Source organism: Osmerus eperlanus, chromosome 26, assembly GCF_963692335.1.
Source record: "Osmerus eperlanus chromosome 26, fOsmEpe2.1, whole genome shotgun sequence".
Lineage (NCBI taxonomy): Eukaryota > Metazoa > Chordata > Actinopteri > Osmeriformes > Osmeridae > Osmerus > Osmerus eperlanus.
The window spans coordinates 9,193,248-9,214,417 of record NC_085043.1 but is presented as its reverse complement, the minus strand read 5'-3'; the positions used below and the strand labels follow the sequence as shown (position 1 = coordinate 9,214,417).

General features: G+C 44.8%; 3 protein-coding genes across 4 annotated transcripts; 1 reads left to right on the top strand and 2 right to left on the bottom strand.

Moving 5' to 3' along the window:
- Positions 1–1,291: 1,291 nt before the first annotated feature.
- LOC134012728 (uncharacterized) lies at positions 1,292–3,435 on the bottom strand. The gene is made up of 4 exons (XM_062452269.1): positions 3,379–3,435; positions 2,446–2,756; positions 1,736–2,381; positions 1,292–1,576 (listed from the first exon to the last, which is right to left on the bottom strand). The coding sequence occupies exons 1-4, from the start codon at positions 3,433–3,435 to the stop codon at positions 1,484–1,486; spliced, it is 1,107 nt and encodes a 368-aa protein (XP_062308253.1). The 3' UTR covers positions 1,292–1,483.
- xcr1a.1 (chemokine (C motif) receptor 1a, duplicate 1) lies at positions 2,431–5,509 on the bottom strand. The gene is made up of 4 exons (XM_062452881.1): positions 3,684–5,509; positions 3,337–3,476; positions 3,008–3,096; positions 2,431–2,834 (listed from the first exon to the last, which is right to left on the bottom strand). The coding sequence occupies exon 1, from the start codon at positions 5,496–5,498 to the stop codon at positions 4,503–4,505; it is 996 nt and encodes a 331-aa protein (XP_062308865.1). The 5' UTR covers positions 5,499–5,509; the 3' UTR covers positions 2,431–2,834; positions 3,008–3,096; positions 3,337–3,476; positions 3,684–4,502.
- An 868-nt stretch (positions 5,510–6,377) lies between these two features.
- On the top strand, positions 6,378–20,832 carry fyco1a (FYVE and coiled-coil domain autophagy adaptor 1a). Of its 2 annotated transcripts, none has more exons than XM_062452859.1 (18): positions 6,378–6,406; positions 6,908–7,006; positions 7,809–7,915; positions 8,110–8,235; positions 9,058–9,164; positions 9,566–9,709; positions 9,981–10,074; positions 10,274–12,790; positions 12,928–13,020; positions 13,493–13,611; positions 14,103–14,270; positions 15,269–15,421; positions 15,914–16,143; positions 16,901–17,048; positions 17,724–17,816; positions 18,102–18,312; positions 19,060–19,169; positions 19,311–20,832. In XM_062452859.1, exons 2-18 carry the CDS (start codon positions 6,955–6,957, stop codon positions 19,384–19,386), a joined length of 4,548 nt encoding a protein of 1,515 aa, XP_062308843.1. In that variant the 5' UTR covers positions 6,378–6,406; positions 6,908–6,954; the 3' UTR covers positions 19,387–20,832. The 2 variants fall into 2 exon arrangements, with proteins under 2 accessions (XP_062308843.1, XP_062308842.1); XM_062452858.1 differs by having other exon boundaries at positions 6,400–6,459.
- Positions 20,833–21,170: the final 338 nt, after the last annotated feature.

Here is a 21,170-nt window from a genome sequence, read left to right as displayed (position 1 = left end):
AATTAAAATATATATTAAACTACTCTGTTGACTTTTGTTGAACAGATGTACAACATTTGTAAGAATTAATAACTAGACTACCTAACTGGCACGGGTTTTAACTTTTTTTTCCACGGTTTTAATCTGTTTATGTCAACGGCCTTGTTACTATGAGGAAGTAAACTGAATGGGTCAGCTTCTGTCAATCATTCACTATTATTGAGTGTAATGTACAGAAGGTTTCAAAGCTTTGCTTTTACAGATATTAATCAATATTACTTAATCTGGATTTTCTTTTCCATAATTATTTGAGTAGGTGTATATTAGCACAACAACACTGAATTCAAGCAGTAGGGAGCAGGTACGCTTTATTTGCACAGTCCAAGTCTTTTATTGTCAGATGCACAGAACAACACAGGGTCAGACTGGGCACTGAAATTCTTAGGACAAGACAAAGCAAAGCAACCTGGCATAACATGACATATAAGTACACAGAACATAGATTACATCTATGATAAGCAAAAATAAATAATAATAAAAAAGACTAAATGTAAATGTAAAAATATAGTAAACCTCCTAATATACAATAATATACCATATTCAATACAGTATACTAAACCTCTAAATACACATAATAACCTATACTAACCTTATAAACCTATACTAACCTAAGACAAGTGCAATAGTGCAATATTACTGATAGTGCAACAGTGCAGTTTCGTTTAAAATAACCATGGTTACAGTCTATAAATGATCACAAGACCTTCATTATTCTACCAACCACATTGCCCAGATGCAATATACATATATTTGTTTTTTCACTCCAATGGGAATGTTTGACTTGAGCAATTGTTTTTGTTGTAGTTGAAGCTTGATAACAGATTTCCACAGAAGAGCGTCATAATCAGCTCAAAGGTATGCAACTTGGAGAAGTGGAGTGTGTGAGGGGTGTGTTTAGGCATGACTCAGAATAATAATTAATCATTAACCAACTTTGTTCTCAGGAGGAAGATAAATGACAGAGCAAACAGAATAGGAGAAAGCAGTACAATGTTGTCACAACACATGACATCAAGCAGGCCATTTGCTACTGTTGATAACACAAAATAAACAATGCTCTGGCCCATTTGGACCGCGCCCGACCCAGTGAGATACTTAGGTAACTTTTGTCCGGTACATGAATTTGATTCTAAACTATCATGAAAGGTGCATGTGACGCCACGAGAGGCTACACAGCCCTCAGCGGGACAGCTCAAAATAGTGCGAGGACACCGGGGTCGAACAAAACAAGGGTTTATTGAAGATCCTCAGGATTAACAAAAAAAACTTCAAGATCTTACATAGGATTCCAATAAACGAGTGCAAAACAAACAAAACCAAAAATGTACACATCTAAAACATTTGGCTTTTGCAAACATTACAGTGCAAAACGCAATAGACAAAATCATTCCAAAACAAATAAGAGAAAGTGAATATGATATACTGTACCGTAATATTAATATGACTAATTACCTCTTACAACTATAACTATAACAACTATAAATCCAAAGCCTCCAAAGCCAAAGATGGTCAAGGGGATTTCGCCTGATCGTGATTCCTGTAAAATTTGAGAAAAATCAGTTAGAAACTTTGTAATATGGCACATCCTTTTAGTATGTTTGGGTACAAGTATGTTTGTCTGTTTCCATCTCTACTCTCATTGAGACAAGTAACACACTGTGTTGTATATCAATCTTTATCAAGATCTTTATCTTACATTTGTTGATGTAGTACTGGTATCTGTTGACGTAGTACTGGTATCTGTTGACGTAGTACTGGGAGCTGTTGACGTAGTACTGGGAGCTGTTGATGAAGTACTGGGAGATGTTGATGTAGTACTGGGAGCTGTTGATGTAGTACTGGGAGCTGTTGATGAAGTACTGGGAGCTGTTGACGTAGTACTGGGAGCTGTTGACGTAGTACTGGGAGCTGTTGATGAAGTACTGGGAGCTGTTGACGTAGTACTGGGAGCTGTTGACGTAGTACTGGGAGCTGTTGATGAAGTACTGGGAGCTGTTGACGTAGTACTGGGAGCTGTTGACGTAGTACTGGGAGCTGTTGATGAAGTACTGGGAGATGTTGATGTAGTACTGGGAGCTGTTGATGTAGTACTGGGAGCTGTTGATGTAGTACTGGGAGCTGTTGACGTAGTACTGGGAGCTGTTGACGTAGTACTGGGAGCTGTTGATGAAGTACTGGGAGATGTTGATGTAGTACTGGGAGCTGTTGATGTAGTACTGGGAGCTGTTGACGTAGTACTGGGAGCTGTTGACGTAGTACTGGGAGCTGTTGATGAAGTACTGGGAGATTTTGATGTAGTACTGGGAGCTGTTGACGTAGTACTGGGAGCTGTTGATGAAGTACTGGGAGATTTTGATGTAGTAATGGGAGCTGTTGATGTAGTAATGGGAGATGTTGATGTAGTACTGGGAGCTGTTGATGAAGTACTGGGAGATTTTGATGTAGTACTGGGAGCTGTTGATGTAGTAATGGGAGATGTTGATGTAGTACTGGGAGCTGTTGACGTAGTACTGGGAGCTGTTGACGTAGTACTGGGAGCTGTTGATGAAGTACTGGGAGATTTTGATGTAGTACTGGGAGCTGTTGATGTAGTACTGGGAGCTGTTGATGTAGTAATGGGAGCTGTTGATGTAGTACTGGGAGCTGTTGATGTAGTAATGGGAGCTGTTGATGTAGTAATGGGAGATGTTGACGTAGTAATGGGAGATGTTGATGTGCTACTAGGAGATGGAGTTGTAGCTAGTACAATATCATTTGGTTTCCAGAATGTTACATAATCTTGTACAAATGCAGCCCTGAAACAGATCACATTGCATGATTTTGAAAAAATCTGAAATACAGATAAATACAGATACAATTGACATGATTCAGTTTACTGGTCTTTAGACAGTCTTGTTGTCTTTTGTTGTTTTATATTAGCAGTTTGTCAGCATAAAACTTTTGTCAGATACTGTAATTAAGTGCTTACCGAAAATAGAAAGTTCCAGTTTCAGGTGCGATCCATGTTACAGTGACTTCTGTCTTTTCAAGTTGGTCCTTCTGAGAAACAGCTGAACCCTAGAAGGAAAGAAAGTTCAGCCTTAATCAATCAAAGACTGATTCATGTGTAGATCTATATTCTGTTCAGTAACAATGCAAGTTTGATATGTATTTCTTATATGATTACAGTAATTTTACCAACATTGATCATCTGATATTATTGGCCTATAAAAATGGATGCGGTTGGAAGACGAAATTGGTGACAAGAAGAAAAAATACCAAAATGCATAGAACGCATGTATTTATGTACAAACTTACATGAAGCCCATAACAATTTAGCAATGTCGTAAAACTGTTAACCTTGAACTTGCCAACTGAGGGCTCATTCACATCTGATGATTTTCGGGCATCCAACATGAATCCCATAAACATGGCAGTTGTTTCAGATTTAAGCTTCACTGAAAGTCAAGTTTGACATTGATCATATATCACATTTTATTTTTCATACATGAGCACATTTAAAGTCAGACTTTTACTGAAGTAGAAATGCACGTGATATGGTTCAAGGTATCCATAGTAGCCTACCCACGAGTCTCGGGTACATTCTCAACACACACTCTTTTAAACACTTTGATTTACATCAATGGCAAAAAAATAGTATTCACCTGGAACCTCTTCACCTTTTTTAGCATTGACATATAATGGCCTGACACTAAATGGTGCTTCTCCGGGACTCACACTAAATGGAAGATGGTCAGGCAACAAGGAACCACAAGACCGCTCAAACCCTGGGTAATTGCCCTCAGAGAATGTATCAGAGATTTTTATGACGTTAATTCCGATTAAAATATTAAGGATCTTGCGGACAGAACACATCTGAAAAAAAGTGAAATTTCTTTGACATTTTGCATTTCACAAATAAGGTAAGAAAAACAAATTATGCCTTAACGATCTTAAACGTTTTCTACAACGAAAACCAGTCACAAAGGTTATAGTCCAATCAACACTTAATCCTCTTTCGAAAAGTTGTTTTCTACTTTAACATTACTTTGAATTAAATGTTTTCTAAAGTAGCAAGTTTTTAACTTACCGTTAGTCTTGTGTATGTACACTATCTACTGTACCAGTTACTGAGGGGCACGAGGGAGCGTACTATTCGGAAGCGCCCTCAGTCTCTGTACCCGTGGACACGGGGAATCAGATGCTTATCGACTATTTACTAAACCAAAATAATGATTACAGCTTGTTGCTAGGGCGTACAATAGGCTACGTGCTTTTAAGTATGTGTATTCAGCACTGGTGCATGGGATTCAACGGCGTCTTTCAGTTTTTACTGTTTCTACATTCTTCCCCTGACCACTAATTTATGGATTTTATTGACTTTAAGTGATACTATTGACCAATACAATGTTCTTTAAAATGTTTCCTGAAGCTCTGTAGAATTGTTGTTGTTTGTGTGACACTCACTGTCTGAAAACGTACACTCAGTACATTGATCCCATTGAGTAGACGTTAACCGTTCTGCTCTGTAAAACATCTGTGCTTTGCCGATTAAAAACTTTCGACAAAATTACTTTCAAATGATTTCTGAACTTCACTCCAAGGAATGCATAGAATACAGGGTTGAGACAACAATGGGAAAATGCAATGAGTCGACACACATAGAACGCGTAATCAAGATTTGTGCTGTCTTCACATTCAATAAGTACATAGTCAGACATCTTCATTAAAAATATAACCACATTATACGGAGTCCAACCCAAGAAAAATACGGCCACAATACTGAAAATGAGCTTCACAGTTCTATTCCTCATGTGTGATCTTGACTTGAGAATTTTCCCCAATATCCTCACATAACAAAAACCCATAACTGCAAAGGCAGACAAGAAAAACAAGTTTTGTTGGTAGGTACCGATTTCTTTCCACCAGACATCCTCGTATTCACAGTGCCACAAGTCTGTGTGCGGGTTCAACTGGACATCCGTGAAAATCAGCGCTGGTATTGCTGCAGCAAAGCTAACAATCCAAATGATGAGGGAGGACACGAACCCATAGCAGCCCTTCTGTGCACCAAGGTCGGACAGAGGATGAACCACGGCAAGGTAGCGGTGAATAGTCATGATTGTCAGGAACAACATACTGCTGTAGAACCCAGCATAGAAAATCAGAGTGATGGCTTTACAGGTGACCTCCTCAAAAATCCATCCCCAGATGTCGTTAACCGCCCAGATGGGCAGGCTCGCGGTGAACAACAAGTCCGACAGGGCCATGTTGAGGATGAAGATGTTAGTGAGAGACTTGAGGTTTTCGTACAGAACCAGGATTATGAGAACCAAAAGATTGCCAACCAGACTCAAGATGATGACAACAGAGTAAAAGGCAGGGGTGACCATTGAGCCAAACTTGGCAACCTGTTCCTTGTCACAGACCTGGTCTCCATAGTCAGTTTCATATGCCAGAGTTGTTTCACTGTTCTCCATGGAAATGTTATAAAAAAAACCCTGAAAAGGTGATGTAGAAAGCAGACATGTTTGACAAAAAATTGATTGTGAAATTGAATGCCTAAATAATCAATGTCCACAAGTACTGTGCAATGATTCCACCATCAGCTACTGCAATTAAATAGGCAATGGGATAATGAATCATACAGAAAGTGCATAAAACAAACAGGAACATAAAAATAGTGAAACTACCTGTTGTCGATAGGTGTATTGGCTCCTCTGTGATTTTCTGTTATGCGTTGTGCGTATTATACCCCTAAAAGTGAGAAAAGGAAGTTTCCTTAAATGTCACAAGCTGCAGACTGGACACGTCATTGGAGGTATTGTAATATGTAGACCAATGCCACAGGTTGTGGCGTGTGGCCTCAGGCCTTAGGCTGTGGCGTCCTTTTTTTTCTACTTTTCTGACTTTCTGACTAAGTTCTCCAAACTAAAATGTAGTTTTATAAATGCATTAGCCCACTGTAACCGGTTTTTATTTATTGCTGTAGTTTCAAATGTGACCACTTAAAACATTCGGAGGTGTTTGCAGTATCTACTGTAAAAGGAAATAACTGCATGAAAATGTTGGAAAAACTGTCTGTCAGCTGTAAATGTGTGAAACTTGAACAGATATCTCGAACCACAGTGCCAGGTAGGTTTTACAACTTGAATCATGTGGCTCAGCGTTCCTTGAACCTGAGTGTTGATATGTAGGTTGAGCTCAAGTACGGAGCATGTCGTCACGTGATTCCACTGTTTACTTCCAGAGACTACGCTACAACCAAACTACATTTGTCTCTCGCTGGTTCCCACCCACCACCGACACAAACTTGTAATCTCGCAAAATTAGTGCAAGATAGTGTTGTCAATCAATAGATTCCGCCGATCCCTTGGGTAGCAAGTTTGTAAGTGAAAGTAAACTATTCGGATTGTTATTTGTAGCCTTCAGTACTTTAAAGTATGTCGAAGTTGTGTCTGAAATATTATTTTGTTCTTGTGATAATTTATGAAGGTGTATTGTTCACATTAGTGTAATGTTACCTTGCTAGATACAACTATAATATTTACAAAACGGCTGTCAATTTATTGCAAACTATTGCTAACCAGCTAGCGAGTTAGCTAACTTTCTTTAAAAGACTAGGAAAACAACTTAACGTTGGCAGTGTGTTGATAGTGGCAATGAGAATGTTACCCTGCTAGCCGGCTACGAATTGAAAATACTGTTTTATTTTAAATCGTTATTAGTGGAAGGCAGATAAGCAGTATTGTGGTTGTCAGAGAAGGACACAGATGTAAACAGTCCTAGACTGAGAGGAAAGGAATGGACAGGAGACCGAGAGAGATGTTGCGGAATATGCGAGCCTGTACGAGATTCTTTTGTCCCTGACTGTGATTGTCTGATTCAGCAGGCTACATGACCCTGTGACCTAGCTGTCAGAGAGTCCGCCAGACCATGGCTACAGTGGGCGAAAGCCAGCTTCAAAGGATTATCAGAGATCTGCATGGTAGGTTAGCAGAGTGTGTGCATTTGTGTCTGTGGGTGTGTGCCTTTGTGCGTGTTAGTACAACAAAACATGAGGGTCTGTGTGATTGCATCAGAAAAGAGATCATTGTCTTGCTGACAGACAGAACCAGCGCACATCAAACCGGCCACACGCTTTGAAATTCAACCCAAAAGGAGTATATTTTCTTCCGCACGTTCTGATTTTGGCCTATGAGGAGAACGTGTTGGATTTAGCCCTGGCTCTTGGTCTGGGCCACAGAGGGTTGTATCTGGTACAGAGATCAGCATGCAGCTGGGCAGAGAGAGGGAGCTAATACGGGTGCGCCGATCTAAGACATCCTTCCACTTTTTGCGGTGGATAAGAGGCAAGTAAGATGTGCAGGATAGAAACTCAATGAGAAGGGACAACATAGGTTTAGAGATAGGAGCAGAAGAAGGTTTGGACATTTGAGATGTTTAGCTTTTACGTGTTTTATGTCTCGTTTTAATTAGTGGTAAGTGTAGTGTGTGTGTCTTCTAAAGGTGTGCCTGTACTGTAGGCTAATGAGTTTTAGTAATTGCATGTCTGTGCTCTCTTCAACACCAGAGAGGAAACTATAAGACAAAATGGTGACATATTATGGAAACAGGGTGATGCCAGGACCTATATAAAGTGTCTTTCAGGTTGAGTAAACATTCAAGCTGGAAGTAGTATTTTCACGTCAGGTTTTACTTATTTGTCTGCCTGTGTTTGTATGTGTTTGCGACCGGGCTTTCATCGCTGTATTTGCCAGTATCCCTCTCTGAGACCTTTTCTCTCTCAGATGCAGTTACAGAGCTCACCAAAGAGTACAGGGAGAATGGGGAGCCTATCACAGACGACAGTTCCAACCTGCATAAATTATCCTATAAACTGGAGTACCTGTTACAGGTAAAAAGCAGTGTTCACACAATATTTATTCACATACAGTATGTACCTCAAGCTTCACAAATTTAGTCTGATGAGGGGGTGGGGGTGGGGGGGAATACCATATTATAAAATAAAAAGTGCAAGAAATCCATGGCTAACAATTTGTCAGTATTCAACAAAGCGTTTGTCTCAATATCTGTGTCCATTCCATTTAGTTTGACCAAAAAGAAAAGACAACATTTATGGGCACAAGGAAAGACTACTGGGAATACTTCAGTGAATGCCTGGCCAAGATCAAAGGAGCCAACGATGGAATTCGCTTCGTTAAATCCATCCCAGAGGTATACAGACCAATGCTTTCAAAATGTCATCTTTTGTTATCCATTTACTGGATGTTGTATACAGATTGTCATTCATATGGATCACTACATATCATTAATCACAGAAAACTGTTTTAAAGTATTAGTTATCAGACACAATCAGTTGTGGCCCATTGGTGTGAAGCACTCAACTGCACTGACATGCTATAAAGTAATACAACATGTATAGAGTACAGCATGATGCTGATATATTTACATTTAGTCATTTAGCAGACGCACTTATCCAGAGCGACTTACAGTAAAGTACAGGGACATTCCCCCGAGACAAGTAGGGCGAAGTGTCGTATCCAAAGACACATCATTTTTTCACGGCCGGGAATTGAACCGGCAACCTTCTGATTACCAGCCCGATTCCCTAACCGCTCAGCCACCTGACTCATATGATTGCTAATCAGTGATCCTGCTCTTTGATCAGATGCTAATGAAGCAGACACTGCCACCCTCACGGTCAGGATAATTACCCGACATGCAATCAGTGCCATGTCTCCACCTCAACAGCTTCCCACCAAATTATCATTAATAGGGAGGATGTCATTGTTATATTACAGGGTATTCATTAGTAGATGCCGAAGGTGTTACCTGATCCAAATACAGGTACTTTAATATTTGCATCCGGGCACTTGGTGGAAAAAATTTGTTCTGATATCAAATTCAAAAGATCCATTATTACAAAGATGGAAGAAAAAAAGGGTTTAAAAGTGTTTACTCATATCTCATATAATTTCCTGTGTCTGTAACAGTTAATTGTGTGTATAATTGACACAGCCGTTCTTTCTCCTTCAGCTGAAGACCTCTCTGGGTAAAGGCAGGGCCTTCATTCGCTACTCCCTGGTCCACCAGCGCTTGGCTGACACTCTGCAACAGTGTCTGATGAACCAGAGGGTCACAAGGTGAATCTCAACCCAACACTGCATTTACCGTACACAGGCCGGCTCTTTCCAGCACCAGGGGAAGTACTTCATGTAGCGTACAGTAGGTTCTATTCAGAGTGTTTGGTTTTGGTCCGTAACTACGCCCCAGGTTCCTACCATATCCTCCCTGGCTATTGTGAAAAGCTTTCATTCCCCTCTCCCCGCTGCAGTTTCACTTCCATCCTTTTGCCTCTCTGTTCCCCACCTAGCGTACTGGAAGCAAAGTAGCTGTAATCATGCATTGTGTTTGTGTTGTACTGTGCATAGAAATGCGGTTGATATGTCTAAGGCAGAAGATAATCACGTGTATCTGTTTAATCTTCTAAGTCAGGTGTACTCTCCCCCCCCCCCCCTTCTCTCACTTCCTAAACCGCCCGCAGCGATTGGTTCTACGCACGCAGCCCCTTCCTGAAACCCCACCTCAGCGTTGACATCATCAGTCACCTGTACGAGCTCAACGAGGTCCAGTTTGACGTGGCCTCCAGGGGTCATGACCTCGATTCATCCTGGCCAACTTTCGCTAGGTAGCCAATCACCCTTTCGCTGAGCTTTTTGCCAGATCACAAAACAAACAAGTACTTTTGTGTGGGCACACGCCACCCTTCCCAAACCGTAAACATCTTGTGTACGAATGTGGTTTCAAAGTGTTTTAGAGGTTTTATAACCATTGAATTGGTAGTCGGCTGTAGGGGGAATGTCCCTGTACTTGCTGTAAGTCGCTCTGGATAAGAGCGTCTGCTAAAAAAAATGACTAAATGTAAATGTAGCTCTGTCACAATGTTTACTGATTTACAGGAGAACTCTGGGCATGCCAAATTCGCCGAGTCACATGTGGAAAGCCCCTAGTCGTAGTTCCAGCATCAACAGTCTTGCCAGCACTTACTCACAGGTACTAGCAAGCACATACAGAAGAGGGACTTCTTAATCTGAACAGCCGAAGTACTCCACTGTGTTTTCTAATAACATATAAAAAATCTAATTAAAGTCATGTTAAAATAGAACAAGAACAGAATGCGTTTCTCCCCCTGCCCACTCCCACCAACCCCCTCTCCCCCCTACCCCCTTGCCCCCTCGCCATCTCTCCTCAGCAGGCGCACGAGTTCCCATCCAGCCCCGACTACGGGACGGGCATGCTGAGCGAGCTGAACGAGTCCCTCCCCGCCTGCGGCGCGGACGTCAGCGCCGTGGACGACCTCCGCCTGGAGCTGGACCAGTCGGAGCTGAAGCAGCGGGAGCTGCTGGAGAGGGTGCAGCAGCTGGGGGAGGAGGCGGCCGAGCTCAGGGGGGTGGTGGTGGAGCTCCAGAGGCAGCTGGACGTGTCTCTGGCCGCCCAGGGGGAGCAAGCGGGCCTGCAGAGGGCGCTCAGGACCCTGGAGGGGCGCGAGGAGGCCCTCGAGAAAGAGCTGGAGGGTCTCCGGACGGCTGAGAGCGCCCGGGCGTCAGAACAGCGCCTACTTCAAGAAAAGCTGCTGGTCGCCGAGGGGAAAAACGCGGAGCTCATGGCTAAGCTTGACGGGGTGCTGGATGAGAAGGGGCAGCAGGCAGCCAGCTACTTTGACTCGGCACAGAAGATCCACGACCTCCTAGACAAGCTGAAGGAGGCGGACAAAGGGAAGATGGAGGCCGTGGCAGAGGGGGAGGAGAGGAGGAGGCATGCAGAGAGACTCTCAGAGGAGCTGAGGGGCCAGGAGGCGGCGGCGAAAGAGGCCGAAACCAAACGTGCAGCGCTGGCAGCGTCTTCAGCCGAGCAGAAAGCCAAGCTTGAGGAGCAGGCCAAGGATCAACTCGACGCTATTGAGAATCTGCAGGAGGCGTTGTCGGTGAGGGAGAAGGAAGCCAGCAACCTGCAGCGGCAACTTCAGGACCTCCAGCGTGCTTTGGAGGAGAAGGAGAGGCTGGCCGAGGAGACCAGGAGGAGGTCAGAGGAAGAGAAAGAGGAGACGCAGAAGAGTGCAGCAGAAGTCAAGGAATCTCAGGAAAGGGAGCTCCTCTCACTGAAGAAGAAGCTGAGGAACACGGAGGCCGAGCTGGCCTCCAGCGCTGGGAGGCTCCAGGAATCGGAGGCCCAGAATCAGAGCCTGACCGCGGAGAGGGAACGCCTCAGCGGCAGCCTCTCTGAGACGGAGGCCGGCCACAGGGATCAGGCCAAGAAAACCGAGGACTACAAGACCCAGTGCACCAACCTGATGGAGCTCAACGGGAAGCTGCTGAGCGCGGCGAAGAGGAACGAGGAGCTGAAGAAGGAGCTGGCGGAGAACCGCGCGGCGCTGGAGGCGGAGGTGGCCGCCCTGCGGGCCTCGGACAAGCAGCTGCGAAGCCAGTTGGACGACGCCAAGGTCACGGTGGACGAGAAGGAGAGGAGGCTGCGCGAGGAGAACCGTGCCCTGGACGAGAGCCTTCAGAGGGCCGCCATGACCGCCGGGGTCTCCGACAAGAACGCCAAGCGCCTGGAGCAGGAGAACGTCAGCCTGAGGGAGGAGCAGGCCACGGTGAAAGCGGCGCTGGGCTCCATGCAGGAAGAACTGAGGGCCATCCACGGGCAGATCGGGGAGCTGGAAAAGAGCTTGGGGGTCTCGCGGAGGAGCGAGGCGGGTCTCCAGGAGCGTCTCAGGGACAGGGAGGCCCAGTTGGAGAACAAGAAGAAGGACTGCGTGGAGCTCCAGGCCCGGATGGAGGACCTGGAGGCCAGAGAGAGAGAGCTGGAGAAGGCCAAAGCTCAGGCAGAGGACACCTGTGCCAGGCAGACGGAGCTGATCCAGAGGGTGACCTCACAGACGCAAGCTGTGGAGAAGGCCCAGCTGGAGAGGAGCTCTGCCCAGGCGAAGGAAAGCCAAGAGGCGGCTTCCAGGCTGACGCTGGCAGAGAGCCAGCTGGAGGTGAACGTCAAGGAGGTGTCCAGGCTCCAGGGGGAGGTTCTGGACCTGAGGGTGCATCTGCAGAAGTCCGGGGAGGAGAGGGTGAAGATCCAGGCTCAGCTGGAGGTGACCGAGTCCCAGAGGGACGAGCTGAGGACCCTGACGGAGCAGCTCAAAGTCCAGACGGAGGCACTCAACCAGGAGCACGTGGCCGAACTGCTCCAGTGCCGAGAGCGAGAGGAGGCGCTGGCCAAGGAGCACGACAAGGACAAGGCCGCTCGCGCCGTGCTGGCTGTCGCGGAGGCTTCCGGCAGGGAACAGCTGGCGACTCTGAAGGCCCAGAACGAGAGGCTGGAGCTGGAGATCACCGAGACCAGGGAGGGGCTCCACCGGGCGAACACTGAGATGGCCGAGCTGGGGATGACGATCTGCAGACTGACGGCGGAGAAGGAGGAGGCCAGGGAACACTGGGAAGGCGGGGCGACCGAGATGGAGATGCTGAAGGAGAAGACGACCAGGGAGGGGGAGCGAATCGAGGCTTGCCTGGCCGCCCTGCGGCAGGAGAACCTCAGCCTCCACGAGGAGCTGAGACAGACGGAGAACCTTCCGGCAACCATGCTGGAGTTGCAGGAGAAGCTGGAGAAGGCCGAGGGTCAGGTGAAGATGCTCGAGGACTCCGGCCGTGAGGAGATGGAGGCCGTGAAGTTCCAGATGAGTTCGGATAGCATGAATTCTCAGAACCAAATCAAGGTGAGTTGGATCGCTTCTTCACAAGGCTGTTCTCCCCGGGGCTTAATCACTCAGCACTGAATCAGCATGACACCTCTTCACTCTGCTCCTCCACCAAAACCCATCATCATTTCATGTTATTTTCTCTCTCCATCAAGAATGTAAATGAGGAGCTGAGAAATGCAAGAGCACAGCTGCAAACAGAGAAGCAGAAGGTGTCGAGTCTGGAGGCCAAGGTGTCCGAGTTAGAGGTCTGTATCTTCATCATCTATCCATCTAGATATCTTCACCGTGTTCTCAGTGACTGTGTTCACGACGGGTTCAAAACAAACTGGGACACTCAGACAGCTGTCGAGGGAGAAAGCGTGGGGGTTTCATTACAGGAAGGAGGACAGAAAGTAGCACACAGGTGTGTGTGGGGGATGAATGAATATCATGTCGATAAGCGTTTTGTTTCCACAAACCGTGCGTAATCACAAAGAGCAGGGTGATTATGATTTGATTCTGTCTGACAGATGATGTGAAACAGGAAGTGGTTTGCTTTACTGGAACACTTGTTTACCAGTTTAACTATAAACCCTCTGTAGGCTTCCAACATATCCATTCACTGTCTGATACAGTGGTACAGAAACAAGGAAGTTTAATCAGAGGAACGTTCTAATGAAGCCGACCTTTGCATATGTTGTTTTCCAACACAATGTTTGTTCTGTTTCTTTGACGAAGAGTGTAAATGTGGAGAACTTCCGTCTCATCGGAGAGAAAGATGCTCACGCCTCGCGATCAGAAGCTTCGCTTCGCCATAGCGACGAGGAGATCCAGAGACTGAAAGACTCTGTTGCTAGGTAAGGTCCTGAGGCCCCGTCCAATCAGAAACGAGTAAACGAGATTAAACAAAGATTAAGTGCCACAAATAAAAATGGATAAAATAAATGATCAGACATTTCCTGCCTCTACATTAGGGGGGTTCAATCCTGGTCCTCAGGGGCCTCTCTCATGTATGTTTTCGATGTTTCACACCTGATTCAAATTAATGGTCGTTATCAAGCTCTGTGGAAGCCTGTTAACCATTCATTTGAATCAGGTGTGCTTATTGGAATTCAGTTCCAAACTAAAATCAACTTGATGAATTATGCTATTATGTTCAACAATACAACATCAAATGATATGATTAAGACTAAGATTAAGAAGTTTTTAATGCCATTATTCAAGTTCAGCAATTCAAATGATCCAAATTCAGTTTCTTGTGACACATTTCTGCCCATGCAGCAGCAGTCTAGGTGTGTCTTTCTCACGTGTTAATAATATCGCTCTTTTGCGACATTATTCCTGTCAGCACGGAGGTGGTTCTGTCGGATGTCCAGAAGGTCCGTGACGAGCTGCAGCTGAAACTGGAGCGGGCTGAGGCCTCGAACCAGAACCAGAACCTCACGATGGCCGCCGAGATCGATGACCTCTGCAGAACCAAAAGCTACCTGGAGGAGCGGCTCATTGAGCTGATCAAGTATGCGCTCGTTCCTCCGCTGACCCTCCTCTCTCAAGGATGAGAGAAACCGATAAACATCTTACAGACTAGATATTTCTTTTTACAAAATGTTTTATTCACATTAAGTCTAGTTGCCTGAAGATTTCTGGAAGCAGAAAATCTTGTAGGCAGTGCAGATACCGGCTATGACAGGCAGCCCTTAAAAAAAACTCTTAAATGACAGACGTGAGGCTTTTGAGTTTCAGCTCAGATTTTGTTTTTATTGTAACAGTCGGAGAAAAAGGTGAGAGACAGCCAGGGCTAGGAGATATGGTGATCGAGGCAGCAGCATGGTGCAGAAAAGCAAATAGCAGAAAAAAGTGGTTGGAAAAAATGAGATAGGTAATAGGAAAGATGGAAATGATCTACTTTCTGCTTACCAGGCATGTGTGTGGTGTGTGACATGAATACATGTCTCTGCGGTTTGATTCACTAAGCCTTCATCCCCGGTCGGGGAGCAGATATTCTCAGAATCCGCCTGCTCCCCTGAAGTGCCCCCAATAGTTTTGTTTGTGTCTTTTTGCTTACTCGCTTCATTTACTCCCATAATTTGGGCGTTCATCTCTCATCTGCAAGATTATCTTCAGCCTCCGTAAATGAAAACAGCAGGGTGGAGAAAATATCGAGTGTAACTGAATAAGGATAAACAACTTAGGAATGTGCATTTTCCTCCATTACTCATAAATGTACAGATATGATTCGCAGAACCCTTGCTTGAGCCTAATCGAGCAGAATAGCTATGCTCCAAAAGTATGAATAATGTACCCCTGGACTGACATATCCTCGCTAATATCAACAGACTTACATGCTGTGTATAAAACACCGTATACGCGACTGCAAATTGCTCTGTGCGCGTTTCTCATGTCACACCTTCGTGTAGGTCCGTGGTCAACATTGTGTGTGTGTCTGTCTGTGTGTCTGTCTGTGTGTGTCTGTGTCTGTCTGTCTGTGTGTGTCTGTGTGTGTGTCTTTGGCAGGGATAAAGACGCTCTGTGGCAGAAGTCAGACGCTCTGGAGTTCGAACAGAAGCAGCGTGCGGAGGAACGCTGGTGGCTGGTGGACAAGGAGGCCACTCACTGCCTGGGCTGCCAGGGCCACTTCACCTGGTGGCTACGAAGACACCACTGCAGGTGGGCTCTGGCTTCAGGGGGGGGGGGGGCTGTGGGGCCCCTGGAGGCCTACGGCTCTGTAAAACACACCTGTGTGATGGTCCTGTACAAGGCCGATGATGGCATGTAGTGGCGAATCTTTGATGAAGCATGTGGATTTTATTTACACAGTTCACAAACTGCAATGTACATTTACATTACATTTAGCAGACGCTCTTATCCACAGCGACTTACAGTAAGTACAGGGACATTCCCCCAGAGGCAAGTAGGTGAAGTGCCTTGCCCAAGGACACAACGTCATTTCGCAGCCAGGAATCGAACCGGCAACCTACTGATTAATACCCCGATTCCCTAACCGCTCAGCCACCTGACTCCAGACTGACTGTAACGCAGATACAGTCATGTGTATATTATTGTGATATGTTATTGTGTATCTTACCGCATGTAGGCTTTCTGAAATGTAGTGCAGGCCGACGTCGTCTCCTCACCCTCGCCTGTGCTCTGTCCGCGCAGACTCTGCGGCCGCATCTTCTGCTACTACTGCAGCAACAACTTTGTGACGACCAAGCACAGTGGGAAGAAGGAACGCTGCTGTAGGGAGTGTTACACGCAGCACAGCGCCGTGGTGGAGAGGTTCACCCAGGCTGAGCTGAGCCCCTCGGAAACCCATCCCCCTCCCCTCGAGGCCGGGCCTCAGCCCCACCCCCAACCAGCCCCCTACAAACCCACCCCCAGGGTCACAGGTATGATGTATGCATGGATCAACAAACACGCATCAGAACTGGATCTGTGGACACGTATGCATGTTTGTTTGTTTGTTTGTTTGTATGGCGCAAATATAGAGTCCCCAGTTTGTAGTCGATGCATTTACACAGCAACACACGCACACACACGCACGCCATCACTCTTTTCAATGGACACAAACGCAGGAAGGCTCTTTCAAAGCTGGGAAGTGGTTTTCAGTGAAATGGGGAACCCATAACAAACCCTGAGAGGCTATTCTGATCTTCCTGCGGAATGAGGACTGAAACGTCTGCCATTCTTTGGAAGTACCTTATATTCTGACTAAATGAAAAGTCAACTTCCAGCTTTGCTTGTGCCCCAGAGGACAGTTGGTTTTCACAGCAAGAAATAAAAAACATAGATACTAGACTATAAAATACAAAAGCCTACATATAGGGTACATCAAAGCACTCCTCAACTACAGTGCTCCCAAGTTGACCTTCCAATCATGCAGTTACATATGAAAGAAAAGTAAGTGTGTGTGGTCATGGTGGTCATCACAGCTCAACCTTGTGAATTCCAGTTCTGCTTTTTCTGCTTTTACTATAAATTGAAAATGAAAACGGCACAAAATCCAAACTTGCCAGCTGTGGCCTAGTTTTGAAAGAGCGTTTCAGTTCAATAGGATTGGCCTGGAGTATACATATGTACAGGACATCTCAAACCTCATGTTGCTAGCCCGCTTGCTGCAGGCATAACCTTGTGTTTGTTGTGCAGTGTCGGACCCTAAGTCCGATGATGGGGTGTATGACATCATCACGGAGGAGGACGTAAATGGGATCTATGACAGCGATACCATGTCCCAAACTACAGGGGGTTCCCTGGAGGGGGAACGGGAAGCAAAGCCCCCAGGAGCGTTGGACATGTAAGTGAAACACACACCTGCACACACACACACACCTGCACACACACACACCTGCACACACACACCTGCACACACACACACACCCACTGTAATTACAGTGAATCTCTTAAGTGCTCATTTGACTGTAATGTATTGAGCAAAAGCATTTCATTCATATTCATTTTTACTCGACCAATCACGCCACTTCGTACAGAATTCCATTCGTCCAGCCAAAAAGCTAGCTAGTGGGCAAGGGTTACAATCCCTGCTCTTAGAACGAACAGAGGGAAAAAGCACACAGTCATTTCTGGTGGCATTCACACTGGTAGGGTTGTACTGTAGTTAAAAGTCATTATCGCGGCGCTGAGCCTACAAGGTGATCCCTGGGGAACGTAATAACTGTGAATGCCACTGGAGGTGGGGTATTATCCAATCAGAATGTGAGAAATGCCTCTGCAATCTCTGCACGCTTTTTTTACGCTTCTCGATATTATAATCTCACACTTATACCACTCCAGGGTAGATCTCAACCAGTATTTCTGCCTCAAATTATATTTAAAACGATCACATATTTTTGGAATAACACCATTATATTCTCCGATAAGTATTGCTAGATGAAGACTTATTCTTATATCACATTATTAGATATAGTGTACATAAAAGTGATTTTAGAGATCGTATGTTCTCATTTTACAGAGGCACAGGAGACTTGACCCCTGATGACCCGGAAGAAAATGTCCCCACGGTGCAGGATGCAGAGATTAACCTTCTCAAATGTGGGGAACTAACGTGAGTGAACATGTGCATTTTAGTCGCTTTTTTGTTTGTTTTCCCATCGAAAGCAACTCAAAGTGAACCCACTGTCCCAGTTATTGTCAGCAAAGCCTTTTATGAGATTAAACGACAGCAGTCACAGTCCTAGATCAACCACACATGAATATACTGTACGTGACGTTTACTGTAAGAGCTAGGCGACATGTTTAGGCCCCCGTGAACGCAAGACCCTCTTGACACCCATACTGTCTAAGCCTGTTAGACGGTTCCGCTGTGTGTGACGCCTGGCTGTGCCCGCAGGCTGGTCGTCCCCCTCGGCCTCACCGACGTGTCTCAGTTTGGCGACGGCTCCCGGGAGCTCTTCGTCAAGTCCAGTTGCTACAGCGTCGTAGCCATCGCCGTGGACAACCCCGGCCCCACCATCAAGTGGGTGTTCTCGTCCGAACCCAAGAGCATCTCCTTCAGCGTGGTGTACCGCGACACTGCCGACTCCCAGGTGGAGCAGTCCAAGGTAGGCTCAGATGGCTGAGCGGTTAGGGAATCAGGCTACTAATCAGAAGGTTGCCGGTTCGATTCCCCGGCCATGACAAATGACGTTGTGTCCTTGGGCAAGGCACTTCACCCTACTTGCCTCGGGGGGAATGTCCCTGTACTTACTGTAAGTCGCTCTGGATAAGAGCGTCTGCTAAATGACTAAATGTAAATGTAAATTTGAGGCTCACCCCAGGCCAGAATGTAAATGAGAGAACAGCGCCCTCTGGGAAGGTCAAATGTCTGTTTTTCTTTCTTTCCTTTACGTGCCGTTCAGGATTTTAAGCTTTATTCGCCAGCTGAGCTCAATCCTATATTTTGAGAGAATAATGTCACCTGTAAGGATAGAGGTCGTTTTTTTTCCTCAAAGTCACAAGGGGGTAAAAACGGGGATGCTTCAGTGAGCAAGATTACATTACGTCTGATTGAATCAAGACCATAGAACAGTGCTCTTTAATCCTGGTCCTCGGGGCCCACTGTCCTGGAAGTTTTCCATGTTTTTCCCTGCTCCAGCACACCTGGTTCTAATGAACGGTCGTTATGAAGCTCTGCAGTTCATTTCTCTACCGTGAAACTCTGTATTGAAAAGTATGACGTCAAAGAATTCATGACATCATTTTTATTTATTTCACACGCACAAACCCAAAACACACGAAGGAATTATAAATAGACGGTGTGAGGTGGTGTGAGAATCCTGTAAATGCTGATATGAATCCTTTTTTCTCAGGTGCTGATTCCTCTGACCCGGTGTAATTCCCACAAAGAGACCATCCAAGGCCAGCTGAAAGTCAGGAATCCCGGACTCTACACCCTCATCTTTGATAACTCCTTCTCTCGGTACGTCACTCACAACTGGACGAGCTTGCTTCTAACCATCACCACTCCAAACCTGATAAAAGAAAAAAGCTCTTTGATGTATTGATTTTGGTTCTTTTATGCCTCGTGTTTTCATACTTTCATCTCTGGCCATTCTCACAGGTTCATCTCTAAGAAAGTGCTGTACCACTTAACCATCGAGGAGCCAGTAATCTACGACGGGAGTGATTTTCCATGAATCTGGTTTGCAATTTCTGACTCTGATACAGGGTAGATTTTAGAGGGATGAACACAGGGGAGATAAGGAAAACGATAATGGAGCTTTTACATTTTGTTATTTTTAATGTCCAACCTTCAGTGCTTAGTGGGTCATGCTCCCAAGTATTTTTTATTTTTTTTTGCCATCTTGTGTTCTTTCATGCTGTGGAGTGTGTTTGTGGTTTGACCCTAACCTCCCGCCCAGTTGAACTGTTGTGGCTATGGAGATACTAATACGTTTAAAAAAAAACATAACCCGACAATTCAATGAGATTAACCTTTTATATGTGCATTTCAACCGTAATGCAGGCCTTTTAGAGCGGCAGGCATTCTGTGTCTAAGGAAATCTTTGAAGTCTGCTCGCTTTGTGGAGCTTAGGAGTTGTAAGGATCTGTTTTTGTGACACTTCCATAGTTCATGGTTCAGATAAATATTTTCCATCTGTATTATAAAAGTAGAAGTTTGGAAGCCTTCCAATTTTGTCAAAAGCTGATCCAAATGACTGTGATGTGAAAGACAATGGTTATTCTGTGATATATGTTTTTCCATAATTTTATTATAACTGACAATCTGTTCATGTTTTAGGTGATACTGTTTGAATGTCAGCTAATACTATGTATATTAGTTACCTTTAAACTCAAATGAACATACTGACAACAGTTCCTGGTAACACTAACAGTCAATGGTTCTGGGACTCCAACTATCACTATCATTATTTTCTTGTTTCGGATGTAGGTGCAAGATGATGCCATCTTCAAGTAACATACTATATATTTCAATATACTATTGAAAACACATATGCAATAGACCTATTTATGCATGATTTACTTTTGTCTAAGGAATTTGTTGACGTTGATGTCCTCTGTTGGTCTTTGGTTTAGGAAGATGTTCCTAGATGGTTTTATTTTGTTTTAGATTTATTAACACTTCTTCAAGTCGACATTGCACAGTAGTATCTGTGCATAGGAACACGGAACTGGTATGTGATCGTGTAGTTATACACGTTATTATTAAGTGGAACACGGTACAGGGCTGTGCGTGCGTGATGTCCAGGGAGGAAATACCAGCATGGTAACTGCAAATTGAGGTTTTGTTTTGTGTGTTTAAAGCCGCAGTTTTAGATTTACGTTTTCCTCCTCACCAGGATCCAATTATGTTTTAATTTTGTGTGTTGCATGTTTTTCTGTTTGTTTATGTTAATACTATCTCACACAAGTCGTTATCGTGATGACGTGGCGGATATCACTAATGAAACAAGGGCTACGCTCTAGTGCGTTTTACGAGAACTTTTCATATTTCTCAAACATTTCGTACTTTCTTACCCAGAATGGTCTAAAATGGTGCAATTTGTATACAACGCCTCATATTTTCTCTACAGACGTGCACTTTCAGATGATTTAAAATAAAGCGAATTGTATTTTACATTGACAAACTGATTTTCCGTCTTTTTATGAACAGCATTGTTACAAAGATGTGCTTGTGACAAAGCAGGGAGATGTGACATAAATTGTCAGTGCTTGGCTACAATTTCGTCTTTGAAATCTGCAGACACCTTTGTTTATTTTTCTTTTAGCTTTGTGATATGCTACAAAAGCAGGGGAGTTGGAGTAGGCAGGAGATAATTTGCTCTATTCAAACTGGTTGAATGAGTGATTTTCACCACAGGTAGGCTAAGTAGAGGTAAGTAAAGGAAAATGCTCCTTGAAATCCATCTAACGGCTTCTAAAAGGCTATCTGGGTCATTTTATGAATTTTGTTAAATAT